Source organism: Hyperolius riggenbachi, chromosome 10 (assembly GCF_040937935.1).
Source record: "Hyperolius riggenbachi isolate aHypRig1 chromosome 10, aHypRig1.pri, whole genome shotgun sequence".
NCBI lineage: Eukaryota > Metazoa > Chordata > Amphibia > Anura > Hyperoliidae > Hyperolius > Hyperolius riggenbachi.
In genome coordinates, this window is record NC_090655.1 from 120,254,132 (window position 1) to 120,281,325 (window position 27,194).

The 27,194-nt window shown below is 46.0% G+C and overlaps 1 protein-coding gene across 1 annotated transcript in view; it reads right to left on the reverse strand.

The window, feature by feature from the left end:
• LOC137535924 (small COPII coat GTPase SAR1A-like) overlaps positions 1 to 27,194 on the reverse strand; it is a 41,987-nt gene that overhangs the window by 8,372 nt on the left and 6,421 nt on the right. The window contains exons 2-6 of the mRNA XM_068257813.1: positions 20,533 to 20,605; positions 19,200 to 19,319; positions 18,117 to 18,182; positions 13,836 to 13,939; positions 8,277 to 8,408 (exon numbers count right to left, since the gene is read on the reverse strand). Of these exons, the coding sequence (XP_068113914.1) occupies positions 8,277 to 8,408; positions 13,836 to 13,939; positions 18,117 to 18,182; positions 19,200 to 19,319; positions 20,533 to 20,605 (495 nt within the window). The remainder of the gene's footprint in view (positions 1 to 8,276; positions 8,409 to 13,835; positions 13,940 to 18,116; positions 18,183 to 19,199; positions 19,320 to 20,532; positions 20,606 to 27,194) is intronic.

The window sequence follows — 27,194 nt, forward strand, 5'->3', positions numbered from 1 at the left end:
GCTTCTCTACTTCCCCTTAAACTTGAAGTGAATGTGTACCACTTTAAAAATAAAAAAAGTCAATTACTCACCTAAGGAGAGGGAAGGCTAATGAGCCTTCCCTCTCCTGGTGCCCAGTCCCGCGCAGGATCCCCCGTAGCAGTATTCGACCAGTTCGGTCAAATACTGCCACTTCCGCCGCCGAAGGGAAGTTTCAGAAACCTTCGGGAGCACTCGGGCTCCCGAAGACGGGGCGCTCCATACTACGCATGCGCGAGTGCCCTCTATGTCGCAATCGCGCGTGCGTAGTATGGAGCGGCCCGTCTTCAGAGGCCCGAGTGCTCCCGAAGACCTCCGAAGTCCCTGCGGCGCTGGACGCAAACAGGGGAGCCAGCGCAGCACCGATGGCACCAGGAGAGGAGAGGGAATGCTCATTAGGACCGAGCCTTCCCTCTCCTTAGGTGAGTATCTGACTTTTTTTATTTTTACAGCGGTACCCATTGGCTTTAACTAATGCAGCCTGATTGGCTGAAACCTCTTGCCCTCCTGTATTCCCCTACCACACCTCTGTTCCTCTCTTGATTGGCCAAAATTTCTCAGGCTGAAACAATGCACTTTCTATAGTGAAGGGCAGGCAAATCGGGCAGAGGAGACTAAGGCCCGGTTCACATTAGCGGTGGCTATCCGGAATAGCCGTGCCGGAGCCGCACCGCATGCTGGCCGGACGAAACGGACGCACGGCATAGCAATGTAAGTCTATGCCAGGGTTCACATGTGTCCGTTTCGTCCGGACCGGAGCCGGACCGGATCCGGACTCCGGTGTCCGTTCCAACATGCGCTATTTTTTGGTCCGGCTCCTCCGGCAGCCGTATCCGGGGCGGAGCCGGACTGCACCATCCGGCCAATGGAAACCAATGAGAACCGGAGAGCGCACAACACACTGGCAAAAAATCCGGATGTTCTACCCCACTTCCTATGAGGATTGTTGCGGCGATATTGTATCGGGGACACATGGGCAACCATTTTGGAGTGGAGCAGCACGAGCTGGAGATGTTGGCAGCATTTTTGGAGGTGGAGGTGAGTGCTAAACAGCGGAGGGCCTGATTCCACAGGTCCCCCTTCTGCTGACCTCCCAGACCCCAACATTTTTTTTTGTTTTTATACAGGTTGTTATCTCTTTAAGAATCCGGATCCGGACCGCAACCGTGTTCATACCGCACGGAAACCGTATGCAACCGGACCGGATCCGGACAGGAACCGTACGGTTCAGGTCCGATCCGGCTCCGGTGCGGTCCGGACATCCGGTGCGGTTTTTGCAAAACTGCAAGTGTGAACCGGGCCTACGGGCGGATTTTACATCACGACTGACTTCAAAATAGCCACAGTAAATATGGAAACTGTCTAGAATAGGATTCTCTACTTTTCCTTTAAAAAATTCACAGGAATCATAACATTGACAGTACAATACATGTGTTATGTAAGTAGAGCAAGTATTTACTATATTTTTTTCCTGAGATAGTATGGCTGACAGCTCCTCTTTAACCACTTGAGGACCACAGTCTTTTCGCCTCTTAGGGCCCGTTTCCACTAGTGCGACGCGATTTCGCCGGCATTCCGACGCTTGTAAAAACGCATGCGGGTGCGTTTCCGCATGCGTTTTACCCGCGATTTCGCATGGCAGGGTGCCATGCGAAATTAACCATGACACTGCCAGGGCAAAATAACATTGAGAAGGGTGCGAAATCGCACGCGAAATTGCGGGTAAAAACGCATGTAACAAACGCATGCGTTTTTACTATTAAATACATTAGCGGCGATTCGCACGGATTCCCGACGCAGGCGAAAACTGTGGGTCCCGCCGTGCAGATTTGGCCCGCCGCCAAATCGCTCCTGCACGCCGCACAGGTGGAAACAGCCCCATCCACTAACATTAACTATGCGAATCCGCATGCAGTGCCCGCATGCGGATTCGCCCTAGTGGAAACGAGCCCTTAAGGACCAGAGCCTTTTTCTCCATTCAGACCACTGCAGCTTTCACGGTTTATTGCTCGGTCATACAACCTACCACCTAAATTAATTTTACCCCCTTTTCTTGTCACTAATACAGCTTTCTTTTGGTGCTATTTGATTGCTGCTGCGAGTTTTAGTTTTTATTATATTCATCAAAAAGACATGAATTTTGTCAGAAAAATGATTTTTTTTTACTTTGTGCTGACATTTATCAAATAAAGTAAAATTTCTGTATACATTTTTGTCCAAATTTATTGTGCTACATGTCTTTGATAAAAAAAAAAAATCCATTCAGTGTATATTTATTGGTTTGGGTAAAAGTTATAGCGTTTACAAACTATGGTGCCAAAAGTGAATTTTCCTATTTTGAAGCATCTCTGACTTTTCTGACCCCGTCATGTTTCATGAGGCGCTAAAATTCCAGGATAGTATAAATAACCCCCAAATGACCCCATTTTGGAAAGAAGACATCCCAAGGTATTCACTGAGAGGCATGGTGAGTTCACAGAAGATTTTATTTTTTGTCACAAGTTAGCGGAAAATGACACTTTGTGACAAAAAAAAAAAAATAAGTTTTCATTTCTTCTAACTTGCGACAAAAAAAAAAAAAAAAAATGAAATCTGCCACGGACTCACCATGCTCCTCTCTGAATACCATGAAGGGTCTACTTTCCAAAATGGGGTCATTTGTGGGGTGTGTTTACTGTCCTGGCATTTTAGGGGGTGCCTAAGCACCCTGTAAAGCCTAAAGGTGCTCATGGGCTTTGGGCCCTTAGCGCAGTTAGGCTGCAAAAAAGTGCCACACATGTGGTATTGCTGTACTCAGGAGAAGTAGTATAATGTGTTTTGGGGTGTATTTTTACACATACCCATGCTGGGTGGGAGAAATCTCTGTAAATGACAATTTTTTTTTTATTTTTTTTTTACACACAATTGTCCATTTACAGAGATAGAGAGTACGGCGATAGCACATGTGCGGCACTTTTTTGCACAAAAATGACCTGTGAAATCCTAAAGGTACTCATTGGACTTTGGGCCCCTTAGCGCAGTTAGGGTGCAAAAAAGTGCCACACGTGGTATCGCCGTACTCGGGAGAAGTAGTACAATGTGTTTTGGGGTGTATTTTTTACACATACCCATGCTGGGTGGGAGAAATACCGCTGTAAATGGACAATTGTGTGTAAAAAACATCAAACAATTGTCATTTACAGAGATATTTCTCCCACTTAGCATGGGTATGTGTAAAAATACACCCCAAAACACATTATACTACTTCTCCTGAGTACGGTGGTACCACATGTGTGGCACTTTTTTACACCCTAAGTACGCTAAGGGGCCCAAAGTCCAATGAGTACCTTTAGTATTTCACAGGTCATTTTGCGACATTTGGTTTCAAGACTACTCCTCACGGTTTAGGGCCCCTAAAATGCCAGGGCAGAATAGGAACCCCACAAATGACCCATTTTAGAAAGAAGACACCCCAAGGTATTCTGTTAGGAGTATGGTGAGTTCATAGAAGATTTTATTTTTTGTCACAGGATGCCTCAGCTAGCACCCTTACCTGTCCCTCACCACCTATCACCCTGTGCCAGCCTCAGCCAGCACCCTCACCACCTATCACCGTGCCAGCCTCACCCAGCACCCTCACCACCTATCACCCTGTGCCAGCCTCAGCCAGCACCCTCACCACCTATCACCCTGTGCCAGCCTCAACCAGCACCCTCACCACCTATCACCTATCACCTTGTGCCAGCCTCAGCTAGCTCCCTCACCACCTATCACCCTATGCCAGCCTCAGCCAGCACCCTCACCACCTATCACCCTGTGTCAGCCTCAGCCAGCACCCTGACCACCTATCACCCTATGCCAGCCTCACCCAGCACCCTCACCTGTCCCTCACCACCTATCACCCTATGCAGCCTCAGCCAGCACCCTCACCTGTCCACCACCTATCACCCTGTGCCAGCCTCAGCTAGCACCCTCACCACCTATCACCCTGTGCCAGCCTCAGCCAGCACCCTCACCTGTCCCTCACCACCTATCACCCTGTGCCAGCCTCAGCTAGCACCCTCACCTGTCCCTTACCACCTATCACCCTATGCCAGCCTCAGCCAGCACCCTTACCTGTCTCTCACCACCTATTACCCTGTGCCAGCCTCAGCCAGCACCCTTACCTGTTCCTCACCACCTATCACCCTGTGCCAGCCTCAGCCAGCACCATCACCGCCTATCACCCTGTGCCAGCCTCAGCCAGCACCATCACCACCTATCACCCTGTGCCAGCCTCAGCCAGCACCCTCACCACCTATCACCTTGTGCCAGCCTCAGCTAGCTCCCTCACCACCTATCACCCTATGCCAGCCTCAGCCAGCACCCTCACCACCTATCATCCTGTGCCAGCCTCAGCTAGCTCCCTCACCACCTATCACCCTATGCCAGCCTCACCCAGCACCCTCTGTCCCTCACCACCTATCACCCTGTGCCAGCCTCAGCCAGCACCCTCACCACCTATCACCCTGTGCCAGCTTCAGCCAGCACCCTCACCACCTATCACCCTGTGCCAGCCTCACCCAGCACCCTCCCTGTCCCTCACCACCTATCACCCTGTGCCAGCCTCAGCCAGCACCCTCACCACCTATCACCCTGTGCCAGCCTCACCCAGCACCCTCACCACCTATCACCCTATGCCAGCCTCACCCAGCACCCTCACCACCTATCACCCTGTGCCAGCCTCACCCAGCACCCTCATTCTCCCAAGCGCACGCGTGCGTGTGTGTGTATGCTTCCCGGGGGGGTACTTAGCAAAGATGGAGTAGGAATAAGGGGTAATTGGTTTTAAAAAGTTGAGAATCACTGTTCTAGAGTCTAGACTACGCCTCACGGTTTAGGGCCCCTAAAATGCCAGGGCAGTATAGGAACCCCACAAGTGACCCCATTTTAGAAAGAAGAAACCCCAAGGTATTCAGTTAGGTGTATGGTGAGTTCATGGAAGATTTTATTTTTTTGTCACAAGTTATTGAAAAATTACACTTTGTGAAAAAAACAATAAAAATCCATTTCCGCTAACTTTTGACAAAAATAAAATCTTCTATGAACTCGTCATACACCTAACAGAATACCTTGGGGTGTCTTCTAGGAGGGGGCGAATTTTGTGGAAACGGTCATAAGCAGGGTGGCCTCTTAGATGATAGGTTGTATTGGGCCTGATCTGATGGATAGGAGTGCTGGGGGGGGGGGGGGGGTGACAGGAGGTGATTGATGGTTGTCTCAGGGGGTGGTTAAAGGGGAAAATAGATGCAATCAATGCACTGGGGAGGTGATCGGAAGGGGGTCTGAGGGGGATCTGAGGGTTTGGCCAAGTGATCAGGAGCCCACACGGGGCAAATTAGGGCCTGATTTGATGGGTAGGTGTGCTAGGGGGTGACAGGTGGTGACAGGAGGTGATTGATGGGTGTCTCAAGGTGTGCTTAGAGGGGGGAATAGATGCAAGCAATGCACTGGCGAGGTGATCAGCGCTGGGGTCTGAGGGTGTGGGCGGGTGATTGGGTGCCCTAGGGGCAGATAGGGGTCTAATCTGATGGGTAGCAGTGACAGGTGGTGACAGGGGGTGATTAGATGGCAGAACAGATGTAAACAATGCACTATGGAGGTGATCTGAGGGTAGGTCTGGGGCAATCTGATGGTGTGGGAGGGTGATCAGATGCCGTAAGAGGCAGGTTAGGGTCTGATCTGATAAGTGGCAGTGACAGGTGGTGATTGACGGGTGAATGACAGGTGATTACAGTGGAGAATAGATGTATACAGTACACAAAGTGGGGGGGGGAGAGAGATCTCTGGGGGGGGGGTATGAGGTCGTTCTGAGGGTGTGGGCGGGTGATTGGGTACCCTAGGGGCAGATAGAGGTCTGATCTGATGGGTAGCAGTGACAGGTGGTGACGGGGTGATTGATGGGTAATTAGTGGGTGTTTAGAGGAGAGAACAGATGTAAACAATGCACTTGGGAGCTGATCTGACGTTGGTTCTGCGAGGGATCTGATGGTGTGGGTGGGTGATCAGATTGCCCGCAAGGGGCAGGTTAGGGGCTGATTGATGGGTGGCAGCGACAGGGAGTTATTGATGGGTGATTGACAGGTGAACAGTGGGTTATTACAGGGAAGAACAGATGTAAATAATGCACTGGCGAATTTATAAGGGGGGGGGGGGGGGTCTGAGGGCAATCTGAGCGTGTGGGCGGGTGATTGGGTGCCCGCAAGGGGCAGATTAGGGTCTAATCAGATGGGTGACAGGTGGTGATAGGGTGTGATTGCTGGGTGATTGATGAGTAATTAGTGGGTGTTTAGAGGAGAGAACAGATGTAAACAATGCACTTTGGGGTGATCTGATGTCGGTTCTGCGGGCGATCTGATTGTGTGGGTGGGTGATCAGATCCCCCGCAAGGGGCAGGTTAGGGGCTGATTGATGGGTGGCAGTGACAGAGGGTGATTGACAGGTGATCAGTGGGTTATTACAGGGGGATAGAGGCATACAGTACACAGTGGGGGAGGGGGGTGATCAGGAGGGAGCAGGGGGTAGTTTAGGGCATACAAAAAAAATAGTGTTGACAGATAGTGACAGGGAGTGATTGATGGGTGATTAGGGGGGTGATTGGGTGCAAACAGTGGTCTGGGGGGTGGGCAGGGGGGGGTCTGAGGGGTGCTGTGGGCAATCAGGGTGCAGGGGGGGGGGGGGGGGGGAAGAGGAGATCAGTGTGCTTGGGTGCTTACCGTGCTGGCTGCAGCCTGCGCTGGTGGTCCCTCGGACACTGGGACCACCAGGGCAGGAGGCAGCCTGTATAATACACTTTGTATACATTACAAAGTGTATTATATACTTTGTAGCGGCGATCGGGCAGCTAGTAACCCGCCGGCGCTTCCAAACGGCGGGTTACAGCGCGAGGAGGGTAGAGCCTGTCGCCGGCAGATGATCAGATCATGAATGACGCGATCGCCGCATATCCATGCCCGCCGCCGCCGATGGCCGTATTGCGGTCATTTGGGCCCAGCCCTTGCCGCCGCCCATCGGCTGTGGGCGGTCGGCAAGTGGTTAAGGGACAATACAACTTTAAAGCAATGCTAACCTAATTAGTTTTCACAACCTTTAGGAGCCTTTACCATCAGCACGACCAAGTGGAGTGTGCTGGAGATGGGCTCCAACAGCTGACTAGCTTCTCTCTCTGGTCACCAGGGCTGCTCAAATCCAGATCTGGGAAACAGATCTGATATCTCCCAGTTACCTGTGCGGGATGGTCAATCTTACCTGTCTGACGTCTTCTTCGGTCCGTCCCTCGGCGCCTCCCACGATGCGGTCCAAGTGGCGGTCACATGATAACAAACATCCTCCTTCCGGGTTGAAGGAGGAAGTGTTTGTAATCACATGACGCGTGTGGAGCGCATCGTGGGAGGCGCCGAGGGACAGATGAAGAAGACGTCAGACAGGTAAGATTGACCCCCCCCCCCCCCCCCCCCGCCCACCTTTACTGGGAGATATCCGGATAGCAACTGTCCGGGTATCTCCCGGATCCGGATTTGAGCAGCCCTACTGATCACTGTCAATTTGAGTCCTCCAGCAACTTCATCAAGCCTTGATCTGAGTCCTGCTCTCCACCACTTATATAAAGATGAAGATCAAGCATGGAGAGAAACACCCAGAACTGGCTGAACGACTTTAGCAGCTGAGACCTCAGAAGACACAGGAAGCAGGGAGACTGTTTATATTTTAGTAAAGGGGTATTGAATGCAAATTAGAAGAACGCAAAGTAGGCCAAAATTGAACATTAAGGCCGAGTTGCATCCAATCTCAATGTCTAATACAGGGCTTCCCAACCCTGTTCTCAAGTACCACCAACGGTGCATATTTTGTGGAAATCCACAGTGGTAGTTAATCAGCTCTGCTGAGACACTAATTATCTCACCTGTGAATGTTTGTGGTTTTCTTCCGTGACACCCTCACATAGAAGGGGGCACAGACCACAAATGCACGACAGGGGTGTGCATGTGTGGTTCGGCTGCGTGCCCATACCCGTCTGGGCCGGGGACATTCTACTAGCTACGGAGGCACATTGCATAGCATGCTCGTTGAACCACGACTGGCCGCGACTGAGATATATACCGGGGGATACAGCAGAGGAACGGAGGAACCCAGGACGACAGCGATAGAGCCCATCGCCGGCATGGGGCAGGAGGAAGCTCCAGGTAAGTATAAAAGCTTCTTATTTCAACATCTCTGGTTTGCTGAATATATGTGCTTACTTTTCCTGTGGTTTGTCCATACAGTCCAAATATTTCTCTCAACTTCTCCTCACTGATTGCCTCAGGTCTGTCAATTTTATTACCAAGGATGAGGATTGGCACATTAGATATCGTTTCATCTGTCATAAGCGCCTGCATGAATACAAAAAAAATATTTTTTTTAGCGTGCCTTTCACTATATACATGCATCCATTTCAAATTGCATTTATATAGAGCAAGCTCGGTTGTGGTTTCATGTTACAGAGTACAGTTGTAATGCACAGTAGCCTTTATCAGCCAGCACTCAGCCTTTACATTTCAGTATATTAAACCTGATGAAAGTAGATTTTTGAGTGGTTATTATAAGCTGCTCATTGTGCATTCATAGAGGAAACCCAACATGGTCCATCATGAAGTATATTAGTAAATTACATATCAAATGACAATAGTAGCCTTTTTTTAAAATTATATTTATAGCGGCGAAGTTCTGAGAATTCATGGTGAATCACCTGTAGTTTTATTTTTCTTTAAAATTATTGGACATAAAAGCAATGCATAGAATTTGAAAGCCAATATTCTTAAAAACAAAAAAATAAAACCCAGGGCTTATATACAAAGATAACTGCAGCAAAAATAATGTAGCAACAATACCCAAGAGAATAGCTAATGCTCTGTGGATTACTGACGCAACAGTCTTCCATACACAAAAATCACTACGACTTTTCCTACTACAGTCATCTGGTTGTGAAGAGGTTTATGTTAGAGATTTAGTGAAACAACTATTGGGCCGCATTCTGAGTTCCCACTTTCAGGAGTGGTAGCGTATTAAAAAAGTTTGGATATGCTGCACCACTTTGGGGTCCATAGTAGTGACTACAGAATTCAGGAACAGAGCATGTAGCATGTCAGATGTGAGGCAACCCACTTACTCTGGCAAAATGTATATATCTGTCAGGTTTGTCTGTTACAATAAGGCAGAAGACAGACCCAGTACTGTTCCAAGAGAAGAAGTAAGTGTGGCACTGCTTTAATTCCAAGGAGGATCTGTGGGCAGAGATGGTGTGGGCCAAAGCTTCCCGCACAGCGGGTCCCAATGCACAAGTAGATAATACTGGCCACTGACGCGTGCTCCGTGTCAAGATGTAGGAAGGAAGGGTATCATAGGACCTTTGTCAACAAGAAGTAGGTACGGGCACCATCCATTTCGCGTCCAACAGGACGCTTGGTCATGCTGCGTGACCAAGCGTCCTGTTGGACGCGAAATGGCCGTCGCCGACCCTTATGCAGCCCTGAACACCCACCTCCACCCTGCACAGATATCGCCATGACATACAGGTGATGTGTATCTGATGTCCTGTGTTGCACATGTAATGTTTATATAATAAACGAGCTGAATGACTGATGGTGCCCGAACCTACTTCTTGTTGACAAAGAAGACAGACCCAGGACACATTAAAACAGACCTTCATAACAGGCCCATAGGAAAGCATAGGTCCTCTGCTGTCCAATTCTCAGGCTTGGCTAAACTCAGGAAGCGTACAGTATATGCAATTATTAGAAATAGGATCTGCTTTCACTTGTGGGAGAAGGGTGATAGATTGCAAAATCCCAACTGGCTGCATTTTTCCAGAATGGAACTCAACTGTCAAAACTAAAGCAAATGGAAAAAAAAAAAAAAAAAAACAGTTTAACTTACCTGGGGCTTCTACCAGCCTCTTGCAGCCGCCCTGTGCCCGTGCTGTCACTCCGCGATGCTCCGGTCACCCACAGCACCCCTCTTTCGGCTTGGCGACTTGGCGCCCGCATGGCCCCGCTCCCTTTGCCGGGAGCATTCTGCACATGAACAGTAGAGATTTTCCTGTACTGCACATGCGCAGAGCACTTATGTCCACAGGAGTGCAATCAGGAGGCACACGGACCGGGGCGGCGCATCCAGGTGAAAGAGGAGTGCTGCGGGTGACAGGAACATTGCAGAGTGACAATGCGGGCACAGGACAGCTGCAAGGGGCTGGTAGAAGCCCCAGGTAAGTTTTTATTTCTTTTGCTTTAGTTACTTTTAAAGCATATGAGAAAAGACAGTGTCTGAACCACTGGAACCAAGCCTCAGCCAGATAAGTTACAGTACGTTCTATATTGTGCAGGCACAGATAACCACTTAAAGGATAACGGTTGTTAGGGAACCAGTGTTATACAGAATATGTTACCTGGCTAATTGAAGGAGAGATGACTGCTCAGCACATGATAAGCAGCTCACACTATGGGCTTGATTCACTAAACCTAGCGTTAGCTAGCGTTTGGTGTGCGTTCTCGCATACAATTGTGAATTTGCATGCGCAATCGCGAATTTGCGGCCACAATTGAGCATATAAAATTTGTGATTGCGCACGAAAACACGCAAAAACACTAGTGCGGCCGTGCTATGAGTTAGCACGGTTTAGTGAATCAAGCCCTATGTGCGGTGCTATCAGTTAAGGTGCAGCACACATTGTGTGCGTTACGCATGGTAACACGTAAATCCATTGAATCATTAGTGACTCATTGACTCATTTATGCAAATAAATAGCAAAAATATTTTTTCTCATTTCTATTCCCCATTCTGTTTTTTTTTTTTTTTTTAGACAGAACTAACAGTTTAGTTAATTGGCTTTGTTATCACCGCTTTGTATTTGCTCAGTTGATAGTGCCAGGAAATTACATATTGATTTTATAGCTGTATTTTGTGTTACCCTGACTAATTACAGTATCATACCTCTTCAACACAAACATTGCCATGAGCACTGAAAAGACCAGGAAACAGTGTTGCGACCATAACATTTGAAATCAATCAAGATATAATATGATACTGTTAACCGTGCAATAACAGACAAGAAACAAACAACCTCCATTGCCTGATTACCAAGTAAAACAGTGACCATCTGTTTACCCCACCATGAGACCTGGAAATACGTATTTAGCTTGTGGACAGAGTATCTATCCAGTTTACCAACTCTTGGCTAAGGACTCTGGAATAAAAATAAATAAATAAAAAAAAAAAAAAAAAAAGACTAGACGATGCTATTTCCCGTCTGATCGGTGGAAATTAGACGATTACCATATTTTCCACCGCACAAGACGCACTTTTTCTCCCCCCAAAGGGGAGTTCAGTCCCTGCATTTTTATGTGGGAAAGGCAGGGAATCCCCGACTTCCAAACCCCAGCCGATATGAACAGCCACCCCGCCGGTGATTCCCTTCCTGTGTGTGCCCGTTCCCCTGCATGCTTCGCTCTCTCACAAGTGTCTCTGCAACCCCCCCTTGCATTTCTGCTCCCCCTGTTTTATTGCAGACAGCTGGGTTCCCTAATCCACCATGTCCGCGGGGATTGCAGACACCTGTCTCCCCCACGCTGCTGGCGTACGAGAGATAACGGCGCTGGAGACTTGGGTGCAGGATACAGCTGGTATATGGCTGATCCTGCTGCCGCACAAGTCCGGGCCGTGTTAATTACGATTCCCCCTCCAGGCCGCCATGGATAGTGGGGGAATGAAATAATTCAGCTTCCAGCGAATTAATGTTTTAGAAAGCAACTGCGCTGAAGTTGCTCCTTCTGCCTGCTATAGCCATAGTTCCTATTACGGCCTATGGTGGCGCAGGCTGCGCCCAAGTCTCCTGCGCTGCTGCGCCCAAGTCTCCAGCGCTGGATTCAGCGCGTTCGCGCTGCAGGCCCTATTGAAAGGCTTATACTGATCGAGTCATCAGTACAAGCCTTTCACTGGAGCCAGCTGTGCGGAGGAGACGGATGTCGGCAATCCCCGTAGGCATGGAGTAGGAAAGCAAGTTGCCCGATGCACTTTTACACTTGCAAGGAGGAGCTAAGATGCAAGGGAGGGTTGCAGAGACACGGGGGAGAGAGCTGGAGAGCGGGCACACTCAATTGTCACACAGTCGGACACATGAAGCACCATAAGGGCCACCTGAGGACCTATAAGGGACACAGGAGGACACCATTTGGGGGAGAATTTTTTTTTTTTTTTTTTTTTTTAACCTGGCTTTTGCCCTCTAAACCTAGGTGCATCATATATTCCAGAGAGTCTTATACGGCAGAAAATAGGGTATTTGCACCATGCCTGACTTGTGTTTTATTTATTTATAGTGAGGTAGTAACTAAGCTTTGGAGTACACAACCCTTATTAATTAACTAACAGCACTTGTAATCTATTGGGGCTTACCTATCAACCCCCTCAGGTGTGGTTTTGAATATTTACCACCTGAGGTTCACTACAGACTAAGGGCTGGTTCACACGGACGCTTGGAGTGCGATTACCACCAGTGTTCTGGGACTCATCGTTAAACGCTCCCATTCAAGTGAATGGGAGTGACTGTATCACTCGGCGTGTAACGTTAACCGGCGTTTGTGCGTGGACACAGCATTCCGATCCTGATTTTCCCCATCGTTTCAGGTGACCCTGGACGCAGCATATAGTGTCCAGGGTCACCTGGAACGATGGGGAAAAAAAAAAATCAGGATCGGAATGCCGTGTTCGCGCACAAACGCCGGTTGATTACATCTGCGTCTTCGTGTGCCCCTGTGGGGATGAAAAATGCCGATCGCGACGGGAAGCCGCCGAACGAGACTCCACTGGAAGCCGGGTACAAACCAGTGTGAACCAGCCCTTAATTTGCTTTACCCATTTTTACATAACTTTTTAGAAGTTGGTGCTTTTAGGGCTTTTTATCATACGTTGACAAGTGTTCTCCCCAGGCTCTTTTAGCCAGGTGCTCCACCTAGCAGAGAAGCGCCGGCCCTGCATTCTGTCATCTCGCCCCACTAGGCTACTTTTTCATGCCACGCCGCTGGAAAAAAATTCAGGGGAGAACACTGTGTTGATACAGCTTCACTAATGGTTGTAAATATACAAACCAATTCTTTCACTCTCACTTACTTTACGAGCATGGATTGTTGGTGTGCGAGAAGAACTAAAGGGTGCCATACATCTAGCGATGTATGGGCAGATTCGACCAAAAGACCAATCCCCCCCCCCCCCCCCGTACCCCATGTAAAGTGTATACATTACCTCTCCGCGGCCTCCGCTTGTCCCTGCTGGCTTCCAGGACTCCACTGCATACAGGCGCAACCCACGTGGTTTCTTAGTAAGGGCGCGTGTGACTTCACACTTGCCCTGACTTGGAAACCACGTGGGGCACGCATGTATAGAGAGGAGAATGCGCCAGGAGCAGCGGAGGTATAAGCGCAGGCCGCGGACAGGTAATGTATACAATTTATACGGGGCACTGGGGTGACAGCGCCAGAAGTTGTCACGTTTGTCTATTGTCGCAAAATTGCACACAGTTACCGCCACGCATCCAATCGAGCAACACCTTGCAGCATACGTGATCGAGAATGCAACCAATTTTCGTCACAAAATTGGTTACATTGTCGGTCTAGCATGCACTTGGCTGCATCGATTTCATCCAATTTAATAATCGAATTGGATGGCCGATTGGTCGCCTGCTGTATGGCCACCTGATTGCAATTTAGTAAAGATGATGGACTGATTTTTTTCACAACCCAGAATTTTAAATACATTAGCTGCTTACTCACATTAAGCTCCACTTTAGACTCCATAAGGCGCGAATGGTCTACACAGTCCACAAGAAACACAATTCCATTGATTGCTGGCAAATAATTCTTCCAAACACGCCGAGCTTAAACAGCAAGAAAGAGGTGAAATGTTAACCACAGTGCCTTGCACAAGCAAACAAAGATCTAATGAACAAACTATGGTATAAAATGTTCACAAATTTCAGAAACATCTTTCCAGTCACAGCAATAAAAACTAAATGCCAGTTCTACAGTATTACTTCTTATATTAAAGCTCACGTTCAGGCACAGTTTTATTTATGCATTTAAAGGAATGTGGTTTTCTATAAAACTATTCATAAAAGTAAGTTTCTACTGCAGATCAATATTATCCCTTGCACTCACAGCTTACACCTGCAGCAATGCATAACAGACAGTTAAAGGATCATTATAGCAAAAAAGCGAACAAATAAAGCTAAAATCTGACAGAACTGACAGGTTTTTGTACTAGTCCATACCTCATGGGAAATTATTAAGGTTTTCTTTGTTTTCAAAAGCATTGCCTGAAAGGCAGATGCCTTGTCAAGTCCATCCCTGTGTGCAGTGTCCCCCTGTATCCTGTCCCTGTGTGTAGTGTCCCATCCTTGTGTGCGGTGTCCCCGAGTCCAATCCATGTGTGCAGTGTCTCCGTGTCCCATCCATGTGTGCATTGTCCCCCTGTGCCCTGTCCCTGTGTGTGGTGTCCCATCCTTGTGTGCAATGTCCCCCTGTGCCCTGTCCCTGTGTGTAGTGTCCCATCCTTGTGTGCAGTGTCCCCTGTGTCCAATCCATGTGTGCAGTGTCCCCCTGTGCCCTATCCCTGTGTGCATCGTCCCATCTATGTGTGCGGTGTCCCATCCATGTGTGGGGTGTACCCATGTGTCCCATCCATGTGTGTGGTGCGCCCATATGTCACCTGCCTGTGTGTGGTATCCCTGTGTCATATGCCTGTGCGTGGTGTCCCTGTGTGTCCCCATCCCTGCATTTAGTGTCCCAGTGTCCTGCATACCATAGCTTATCCTCCGACTCCTCAAGTTGATAAGTAGCCATGTCCAATCAGGTGGAGGGCGCTGCCCCAGACAGCAAACTACAGGGCTCACTGCTTCTGGCAGCAGGAACACAATTCGCCATCTGCCGCTACCCATCACATGCAGCCCTGAAACACAGCATGGCAGAGGCTGGCAGCGATAGATTAGCGGCGGGATGCTTGCTAAATCCACATGGAAATCAGTGCTGACACAACAGAGTACAAGCGCCGGGTGACGCTCCGCCCACATCGTGCTGTGATTGGCCCAAATGATTCAGCCCACGGGACTACTGGGCTCTGTAAGAAGAAGCAAGCAGGAGAAGTGAGTGCTGCGATTGGCGGTCTGGTGCAGCGCCCCCCGCCTTATCGGTCAATGGCTACTTCCATCATCGGAGCTGCTCGAGTCGTAGCCTGAGGAGTCGGGGAAAACATGGTATGCATTACATGGCGACACCAAACGCAGGGTCGGGCACATCAGATCCATGGACACTGGACACGGGGACATCAGATACATGGACTTCAAACGTAGGGAGACATCAGATACACGGACCCCCGACATAGGGGAACATCAGGTGCAGGGACTTCCGAAGGGACAGAGAAAGGGGACAATGCACACAGGAGGAACATCGGACATAGGGACACTGCATATAAGGACACGGGACTCTGCACATAAGTCGGAAACCGCACACAGGGATGGTGGTGCCAGACACAGGGGAATGAAGGACAAACTGGTCTTCACATTCGGACTATAAGACGCACTGACCCCCCACCCACTTTTGGGGGAGAAAAACAAAGTGTGCATAAAGCTGGCCACTAACGGTCCAATTTCTAGCGAAAATTCATTCGAGCAATCAGAAAATCTGATCGGAAGTGAAATATTGTAATACATCGTTCACTACACCATCAACGAACCAATCTTTGCTTCCTATCTATCACAACCAACAAGAAAATCCAAATTTTGGTTCAACGAAAATTCATTCGGACAACTTTTTTTTCACTCGTTCATAATAGATTGTGTCCACCAATGGAGATTATTTACAACCAATCCGATCAAAATTTCTAATCGTTTGAACGATTTTTCGCTAGAAATTGGACCGTTAGTGGCAACCTTTATAGTCCGAAAAATACAGTAATCACTCTCCTCCATTCATGCCCTTGTGACTAAATAAGATAGTGCTTCAGGCTAATTCAGTGTGAGCAGCAGCTGCCAGTCCTTGAGAATATCTGAACTGGTGGAGCAGATTGTTTCTGTTTTTTTTATTTAATAAAATGACATATATATTTTTTTAAAGAAAATGTTTACGCATAATTAATCATGGAAACGTGTGTTACATCTGATTTTTGGTATAGAGATAATAATGTAAGGACAATCGGGGGTATCATTACCGTATATAATGTAAATACAACCATGAGCAAAAGAAAATACACCCTTTCAGTTTCAAGCTTTGGCAAACAAGGACATACAGTCTCATTTGTAAGGTTTAGTAGATTAAGAAATTAAAAAAAAAAAAAAAAAAAAAAAAAAAAAAAAAAAAATTAAAATATGGTACTTAGCAGGTGTTAAAATTAGGTAAAAACAACCTTCGGTGAATAACAACTCGACATATTGCACTAGATCAAAAAGCGCATGCATGCAAAAAGGGCACCAGGAAATTTGGGCGCAGGGTGAAGCCGAAAAATGGCTCGCCCTGATGTGGCAAATTTCCCCACTGCATTCATTATTATTCCCCCTCCAAGGCGCTGTACAGTGGGGGTAAGATGCAATTTCGGCTTCCAGCGCTAGCGGCCAAATTGCGCTTTTTTATCATAATTTGGGCTCTGTCTTTTGCTGGCACCCAAATTACTGACGGAGTGTCACAATAGCTGTAATTCACATTACGGCCTATGGCGGCACCAAAATGCCCTCGGTTGCACAGTGCCCTTATTACCTGACTCGTGTCAAAAGGCAGTAGCCGTGTGAAAAATTATGTACAACCTTTCCAGTTCCATAATTAACCACTTTGCATTCCTGACAATTTTGCCATATCAGCTATGTTGCTATAGATACAGCAATAACTTTATTACTTATGCCATCAAAGTGATCCATATATTATTTTTTTCAAGACAATCTAGGCTTTCTTTACTTAATATTTTTTTTTCCCAAGCCTTGTTTACATTTTACAGGTATTTATCATGGAAAATTAGGTGTAAATGCAAAAAAGCAATTTTTTTCATGTTTCACCCTTAATTTTTACATGACAAGTGCCGCAGTTTTAAAACTCCTCAAAATACAACGACTTGTCCTAGTTAAAACGATACCATATATGCCATATGTCATCATTAGTTAGGCATGTAGCCTACCATTATTGCCAGCCTGTGCGTCTGTAGCGATTGCATGTGATCACTAGGGCACACAGTTTGGGGACACCAGTGCTGTATAGAAGTATTGCTAGAAAACAACATAGCGATGCATCTATACAGCGTTGGGTCCACAAGCTGTCCAGCCATTACAGATGTCTATGAATCTTAAGGCCAACTATAGGTAACATATGGGTTTAACACTTAACAAGGAAAAAACAAAAAACAACCTTTATTTATAATGTGACTTTCACTTTAACATAAAACCTTTTAGGCCGGTTGCACACCTAAGATTAGCAGTGTGATGTGGTGCAAGCACTGCATTGCACCAATCAGCCTTCATATGACCCTGCGCCACGAAGCAGCGTCAGGGTCATAGACGTAGCCATAGCAGGACCCCCCACCCCCCGGTTAGTGTTGAGTTACCTGCTAGACAGGAAGTATGCCACTGGAATTCCCATTGGTCTGTGCATTTGCGCTGCATCGCACTTCCGTTGTGTGCGCTTACTGGGTCACCCATTGCCTTGCATTACTGAATAATCCATGCGATAGGCACAGATCAGGCAGTAACGCACTGCAGACTGTGTCAGGATTGCTGTGATTTTGATACTTCTGCAGCACTGCGCATACTATGCAAGTCTACAGAGACTTGCATGGCCCTTGTGGCAGGGAAGTGTACCGGGGTGCAACGCAGCATGCAAGTGGCCTTCAACTTTGTTTTCTTAAATTTTATTTAAACGATTGCAGCTAAGGTAGCAATCATTCACTATTGCATGGGTGCATCAGCATGCATGAACAGCCGGGACACGCATGCACGATTGCGGCAGCCAAACAAAATATACATATTTTTAGCATTGGACAAGTCTTAATCTGACCAAGTGATAGAAAATGATACCTACCTTGTGCATGCCCACCAAGGTCAAAAGTTGTGAAGGTCATTCCAGCAATCGTTAATTCCTCTGATGCTGTAAACAGACAGCTAGCATGTTAACAGTGCACATAAAAAAAAAAATCTATGTCCTTAAAGGATTTTTGGGGGGATAAGAATGGCAAATGCATACAAAATGTGTTATCACTAGGGATGTCAACTAAGTGCAAATAATTCCGAGTTGATTAAGGATTATGCAAACGTATGCAGCTTGCAAATGGACCAATCAGTCTAACCAAGGTGGAATTCACTTGCTGTATTTTTAAGCTGCTTAAAATGTACCCGAGACGACAAGCATCACATGTTCCATACTTACCAGGGCCTTCCTTAAAGGGAGCCTAAACTGAGAAGGATATGGATTTTTCCTTTTAAAATAATACCAGTTGCCTGACTTTCCTGCTGATCCTGTTTCTCTAATCCTTTAAGGCACAGCCCTTCATCAAGCATGCAGATCAGGTGCTCTGACTGAAGTCAGACTGGATTAGCTGCATGCTTGTTTCAAGTGTGTGATTCAGCCACTACAGCAGCTAAAGAGATCAGCAGGAAGCCAGGCAACTGGTATTGTTTAAAAGGAAACATCCATATGCCTCTCAGTTTAGGTACCCTTTAAGTCCACTTTGTCCCTAGTCTTCTCCCTGGGTGTCTCTTGTCGCCCACAATTCAGCCTGCAAGATTGGCCGAGTCATGTGTCATATAATGCTCCCAGCCGGGGGGCGCAACAAGGGAGCGCATGCGGACGAGCTGTACATGTGCGATAAAGCACGACTCCGACAAGCTTTTTCGGGCCAGATTGCGGGGGGGACAGGAGCCGCCCAGTGAGATGGCGAGGGCCAAGCGGCCTTAAGGGAACTTGAGAATGCCCCAATATATACACAAACTTTTTTTGGACTGCTAGCGGACGCAAATCATATGCATTGAAAATGGCACACTTCTCCAATGGCAGTTTTACTTTATTTGGCAGCTAAAAGGTTAAATATAACATCTGCCAATAGCGGCTTTCAGTGTATGAATGGCTTTATAACTAGCTATATAGTAAATGTGACAGACAACATACTTGGATATAGTGTGGGGACATGTTGCCCAAGCCGGTCATCCTTCAGCATGTGAAGCAGCGTGGTTTTGCCAGCATTGTCCAATCCTAAAAACACTAGTTTTCCAGACTTCTTATATAATCCTGCAAGAGAATTAACATGGTTCAAAATGTTAAACTGAGATGCTCAACTGTTTAATATTGGCAACAAAAAGATAGTTAATGTCAGGGCTGTGGAGTCGGTACAAAAATCTTCCGACTCCAACTCTGACTCCTTAGTTTATGAAACCACCAACTCCGACACCAGGTACCCAAAATAGCTCCGACTTCTTGACTCCAACTCCTTAGTCTAATACTTAACAGGGCTGTGGATTTTGTACAAAAATCATCCGACTCAGACTCCTCAGTTTATGAAATCAACGACTCCGACTCCGGATGCCCAAAATTGCCCCGACTCCAACTCCACAGCCCTGGTTAATGTGATAGACAAATTGCAAATAAACTAAGGCCCGATTCACACTGGTGTTAAACATTCCATTCCTGGATCCTAACAGATGCGAATTGATTCAATGTTAACATCTGTCCAAACTGATCTGTTGTAAACGTTCCGCTGCCTAGCACAATAGAAATGGAAGCTGAAAGGATGCATTGGAGGCAATAAGAAAAGTGAACTGTTCTAAACAGAAAAATCCACTTTGGGGGTGGAGGTCTTGGGGGGGAGGAGGGCAATGTGAGGAAACGGAACGGAAATGGAGTAGCAACAGAGTAAAAACTGATCAGATCGACTGGTAATGAGAACCGTTCTCATGGATCCGTTTGTCACTCCAAAGTAAGTGTGAACCGGGCCTAATTGAATTTCATGAAAAAGAAAAAAAATGCAGCAAATTGATGGCAAGTTCTGGTGTTCAGTTAGTTTTTTGATTAAACTATCACCTAGATTATTACTGCACCATAACATGTTACAGTAGAATCATTCTATAGTAAACTTGGCCTGGAAGTTTACTATCAGAATTGGTCATATATTATATATTTATACAGGTGCATGATCAGGACCTGGGGATTTACAACAGGGCTGTGGAGTCGGTACAAAAATCTTCAGACTCCTCAGTTTATGAAACCGACTCCAGGTACCCAAAATTGCTCCGACTCCTCGACTCCAACTCCTTAGTCTAATTTTTACAAAAGCTATGCATTTGGTTCAAAAAAAATCATTCGACTCAGACTCTTCACTTTATTGAAACCACCGATTACCCAAAATTGCTCCGACTCTGCTTTACAATATCAGAGTTTACTACAACTAGATTCTACTGTAATGTAAGAGGCATGCATTAAATAAGTGTCATCTAAAGAGATTTACCTAAAAACTGCAGCACACTGCTGAAGCCATTATAAATCCACTCAAATATGAAAGACATCTCTGAATCTGTGTCCTGAAATACAAAAAACAAATGCATTAAAATTAGAAGTAATGTTTACACATAGTTACCAGCACATCATAAACATCAGTGTGTTATGGGCCTGGTACAGCAATCTTTCTCTGGATACCTCCTTTTAAGCGATCATATGGGACTGCTGGGAGCATCTGATTCTACTCTGACATCAATGGGAAACTCTTATAAGGTAGTGTGCAGCAAAAAAAAAAAGTTACCTGGACAAAAAAAAAAAAGTCAGCATTGTTTAATTCCAGTCATTTCTCCTAAATGACTACTCAAGCATGGTTCTACAGTCTGTACAACCTCATTTGTATAGGCCACAGTATTATGTGCTTTGCCAGGTAAACAAAATGACATTTGTTCTTGTAATGTGAACAGTATTGTGCGAAAGGCAGGCTAAGTCCCAAGAGGACAGCATATCTGTAATTATAACAATGCCAAGGGAATGGTTTACTTTAATCAAATCACCAGTGTTTTGCTCACACAGTGTAGCAGTTTTAATGGAGAAGGATTTAACTCCAAGTAGGAGTTCAGAAGCAAGGGACACATACATACAATGTGTTATTGAATATACATCCTTTTTCATACTGAATTCAAGTGACACGTACATATGGGTGTTACATGACAGAGCTTTAGTATTTTCTCACACTGACACCTTATTCACTTCTTGGCAGTATAAAAATAATTCAACCTTGTCTTGCACAACTGAAATGCAAGATGATCCAATGTGAAAAGGCCTCTTGGAAACCATATACTCCAAGTCTCCTTCATAAGCTGCTCAGCTCTCCAGTAGAAAAAGCAGAGTTGCTTCACAGAAACAACATACTGCGGAGTAAAGGGTATGCTATTCAGTTATACAAGATTTGAAAATGATGCTTTATCATACAGTCCTTATGCAAATAAAGCTTTAGGTGTAATTTCTAACTGATCTAAACCATGTTCTTATATACCAGGGTTGTAGAGTTGTAGTCGAGGAGTCGGAGGTTTCAATAAACTGAGGAGTCGGATGATTTTTGAACCAAATCCATAGCTTTTGTAAGAATTAGACTGAGGAGTTGGAAGTTTCATAAACTCAGGAGTTGGAGTCAGCTGATTTTTGTACCGACTCCACAGCCCTGCTATATACAGTATGTATTGTACCATCAGGAGGTGTAAATATCTAGTCTTTGGGCTCCCCACTTCACATGGCAATTTTTTCAGAGCTGCCTTTTAAACAGGTCCTAAGGGCTCTTTCACACTAGGAGCTGATCCATCTGTTTTGACGGATCGCTCCTAGGATGCGGTAAACGGGTAACATGAAAGTCCAAACCGTTCCAGAGCATTACCTTGTAACGCTTCTGGGAGCTTTTAATCGTACGGCGCAAGCAGTTTTCTGTCAGGTGAATTAAAACTAGCGCTGCTGATCAGAGTCGAACTGCAACTTCCCGACGTCACAACATGATTCGTAATGCGTGCACAAAATCCGGTTTGTGCATGCGTTAGCTAATGTGAAAGAGCCCCAAGTCCCTGTCCCACTAATCTCCACACTCCTATCAAAGGCCAGCATCTCCTGACTTACTGTCCAGTAGGGTGGGGAATGGTAAAAGCTGCTTTATTAAAAAGCACAGCTTGGCAGGGAGGAAAAATTATTTGGGAGCAACTCAGCAAGTTGGTGGCCACTGCAGCACAAATGAGTGCTCATCCTCAGTCAGGTAATTATGTAGTTTAAAACAGGGCTGTGGAGTCGGTACAAAAATCTTCTGACTCCTCAGTTTATGAAACCACGACTCAGACTCCGGGTACCCAAAATGGACCCGACTCCACAGCCCTGGTTTAAAACAGAGAAAGTAAAAAAAAAAAAGTGCTCTTCAGATCACAGAAATCATTACTACCATGCCAGATAAGATGAAGGGCCGGTACACGCAGGCTTCTGCCGGCGTGTTTAAGTATTTTATATAGCGCCGACATAATATGCAGCGGTGTACAGAGTATATTGTCTTGTCACTAACTGTCCCTCAGTTAGGGACAGTCATATAGTCATATGTCTATGTATCGTGTAGTACATGTATCATAGTCTAGGGCCAAATTATGGGGAAGCCAATTAACTTATCTGTAGGTTTTTGAGATGTGGGAGGAAAACTGATTGCCCAGAGGAAACCCACACAGACATGGGGAGAACATACAAACTTCTTACCGATGTTGACCTGGCTGGGATTCGAACCGAGAGCCCAGCACTGCAAGGCGAGAGCGCTTACCACTACACCACAATGCTGCAAGTGCGCAGAAAAGCATTTTACATCTTCTGACAGCTTTAAGTGGTTTTCAACTCCAGAAGGGGGACACAGATGCAAGCGGTAAACAACCACAACATGGAGTTCGCACAAACGGTGGCACAAGTGCTGCCCATTCACTTGAATGGTCACTGCTTTAACGGCAAGTAAAGCGGCCGGTGGTAAACATCTGTGTGACCTGGCCCTTAGACTTTGCACATGTGGCATTTGTACCATTTGCCTACTGTGAGAATATATATATATATATATATATATATATATATATATATATATATATATATATATATATATATATATATATATATATATATATATATATATATATATATATATATATATATATATATATATATATATATATATATATATATATATATATATATATATAGACTATGACCAAAAACCATGGTGTCTATTTACTCAGGAGATGTCTCTGCACAGCAGCACATGTATGAACCACATACAAGTGGTCACCTAAAAAAAAATAAAAAAATAAAAAATAAAACTGCCAAAAAAGTAGGCGAATGCAGTGGAACGTTATCTGAGATTTCCAAAGAGATGGTGTATAGTACTACACACTTAGTTTGGTTGGACAACATAAAGGCTGCCTGATAAAGTCCAACTTAATGACATGTAGCATAAGAAGATAGATACACATAAGTACTTCTGCGTAGTATGTGTCTGAGATGAACACAGAGCAGGGGACAGACAAAATAACTTTTTGTTTGTCCCCTGCTCTGTGTTCATCTCAGTCACAGCAGGATATATTGTAGCTAGACAAACCCTGCTGCCATAAGTGATATAAATCATCACACCTAGATTTTTAAAGCATGCCTGAACTGAGAGGAGTAAGGAGGCTGGCATATTTATTTCCTTTTAAACAATGCACATTGCCTGGCTGTCCTGCTGATCATCTGCCTCTAAAGGCCAATACCCACCAGAAGATTTTCTCCGTGAATTGTTGACGAACAATAATTAAACCATGTTCAATAAAGGCCAATTATACGCAATAATCGTATGCTTTGAACGACCGTCATGACTGATCCAATCATGGCTGGCTGTACCAATCTCCATTGACCCCCGCTCTAATTACCGCGATCGCTCAACGTCGCATTTGCACCCCTAGTTTGTTCCCACAGTACGTTTTTGGAGCATGGATCAGGAAAGATTGTTCATTGCATCTTTCGTTCCACGTATCCGATTTATCTTCTGTGGTCTTTGTGGTGAGTATTCAGCATGTCACTTTTAGCCATAGACCCTAACCATGCAGATCCGATGTTTCTGACTGAAAAATGACTGGATTAGCTTGCATGCTTGTTGCAGGTGTGTGATTAAGACACTACTGCAGCCACAGAGATCAACAGTCTGGCAGGCAACTAGTAGTGTTTAAAAGGAAATAAATATGGCAGCCACCATATGCCTTACTTCAGGTTCCCTTCAAATGGAATCTAAAGTGAGATAAATACAGACACTGCCATCTTCAGTCCCTGAAGCCCCATCTAAACCATACAATTTTTTGTCCTATTCCATTCATTGATTCGATTCAATCCGACATGTCCGATCGGGATTTGATTCGATTCAATTTGCCATTGCAAAACAATGGCAAATTAAATCGAAATCACACGTTGGATTGAATCGAATCGATGAATAGAATTGCACAAAAAAATTGTATAGTGTAGCTGGGGCTTTAAAAACCATTCCAGTTGCCTGGCTGTCATGCAGTGCTTTAGGCTTGATTTTTTTTATTTGCACACCTGCAGCAAACATGCAGCCAGTAGAGTCACACCAGAGGCAAAGCATCTGATCTACATGCTCATTCTGGGCCAGTGACTTGAAATATTAGAGAAAGAGCATCAGCACAAAAATCAGGGAAGGGGCGTGGTTCACAGAGTAACCTTCATATTCCTATCACTTCAGGTTCCCTTTAACCTTTAAAACCAAAATAAAAGTAAAAAAAGTTATATTGTGAGAGTCCTATTTAGGTTTAGTCCTATGGATACATTGTTTTAAGAGTTTTCCCATTTAAAGTGAACTCTGTCAGAGATGGAGGATAAAACCCTTCTGACCAACAGGTTCCCACTAGTCACTAGTTACTTGCTTACCACTCTGTACTTCAGAATCACACATAAAAAGTCATTTACATAGAGGAAAAACTCAAACACGACTATCTAAGATTCTAGGTTACTCAAACAATGCTGAGTCTATAGCACTAATCTGATGGTGTGTAAGGAGCAGGATTTAGTATCCTGTTATACTTGCTCAATGCATACACAGGAAAGAATTTCCAACTTCCCTGCTATGAGCCACATTACAGGGAACCTCAAGCAAGAGGTATATGGAAGTTGCCATAATTATTTCCTTTTAAAGAAAACCTGTAACGAGAAAAAGTTTCCCTGGGGGGTACTTACCTCGGGTGGGGAAAGCCGTCCTGTTTCCTACGGGGGCGGCGAAAAAGCTCCCAGAACGGCAGGGATGTAAATATTTAGCTTCCCGCCTCCAGCGCAGGTGCAGTATTGGTTTTCTGCTCGGAGATAGGCGGGCTATTTCCACCCATCTCTGTGCTAAGAGCCGCAAAAGTGCCCCCGCTGGAGCCAGGAAAGGTAAATAAATATATATTGTCAAGCTTGTCGAGCCTGGATTGCGGGTCGCTTTGGGGGAGCCAGCGCTGGATTGCCTGCAGCTACAGCGGAGGGGGAAGCCTCATTGGGACCCTGAGGCTTCCCCCTCCTGAGGTGAGTACCCCCCAGGGGAACATTTTTTGGATACAGAGTCTTTTTAAACAATACCAGTTACCTGGAAGCCCTGCTGGCGTACATATAATCAAGGGGCCGGATAATTTGGGAAACGTGTAAAGTCGATAAACACTTCAACCTGCTCCTGCACAAGTCTTGGTGGGTGCCGTAAGTAGTGGGAAAATATATAATTCTGCTCCCAGCTATTGTTGCTGAAGAGATAGGAGCGGCTGGGCACATCCAGTAACAGACCTTTATTGAAGATTTGATTAAAAGTTCAGCACATACACACAGGCAAAAGTCAGCTGGGAGAGAGAGGATTAAGCATGCAAGAGATTGTCAATCTCTTGCATGCTTAATCCTCTCTCTCCCAGCTGACTTTTGCCTGTGTGTATGTGCTGAACTTTTAATCAAATCTTCAATAAAGGTCTGTTTTACTGGATGTGCCAAGCCGCTCCTATCTCTTCAGCAACAAGCCGTGTGATATTGCTTTTTGGGCTTTGAGCACTCTGGAGTGACCTGGTTGGCGGTCCTGTGCACCTCCTTTCTACTTATTTGCTGCTCCCAGCTATTGCTGTTTTTATAGTAATTTGGGCTTCGTCTTTTGACAGCGCCCAGATTACTGTCTGGTGGACGCTTTAGCCGTGATTCGTAATTACGGCCTGTGGTGGCATCTGCTGCACCAAAATCTCCGGTGCTGTTTTTAGTTTTTCATCCCAGCTGGCCATTCTGACATCAGTAGTGTCTGAATCACACACCTGAAATAGGCATGCAGCTAATCTTGTCAAATTTTTGTCAAAGATCTGATTTGCATGCTTGTTCAAGGCCTGTGGCTAAAAGTATTAGAGCAGATCAGTAACACTGCGAGGCAACTGGTAAGGTTTAAAATGAAATAAATTGGTCAGCGTCCATCTATCACTTCAGATTCCCTGTGCAGTGTTCCCCAACCCTGTCCTCAGGGCCCACCAACACTGCATGTTTTGTGGAAATCCACAGAGGTGGTTAATCAGCTCTGCTGAGACACTGATTACCTCGCTTGTGCATGTTTGTGGTTTTCTGCAAAACATGCACTGTTGGTGGGCCTTGAGGACAGGGTTGGGGAGCTCTGCTGTAAGGTATTCTGGTGACATCTAAACACTAGCCCATTGTACACTTTACAATTCTCATCAGGGCTGTGGAGTCGTTACAATAATCATCCAACTCTGACTCCTCAGTTCATGAAACCACTGACTCCAACTCCAGGTACCCAAAAGTGCTCCAACTCCTCGACTCAGACTCCATAGCCATTGCAGACCTTCATCAGACTTTGTTCCTGTATATTACTCCACTTCAGTACCAGTGGTACTTAAGGGGCCAGAGACCACTAGTATGGAAAACAGGGCCTACCGCTATCACAGCTCACTCGCTCTGCCATCGCTACGGCGGCAGAGCACTGAGAGCTGGTCGGGAGACGATTTCATTGGCTCCTGACTGTCTCACAGAGCTCTACCTTCATACCGTCGGCAGGGTAAATAGGCTGCAGCAGCGTAATTGGCAGTAGCATGCAGCGGGCTAATTGAAATCTACATCCTAGCAGGGATAACA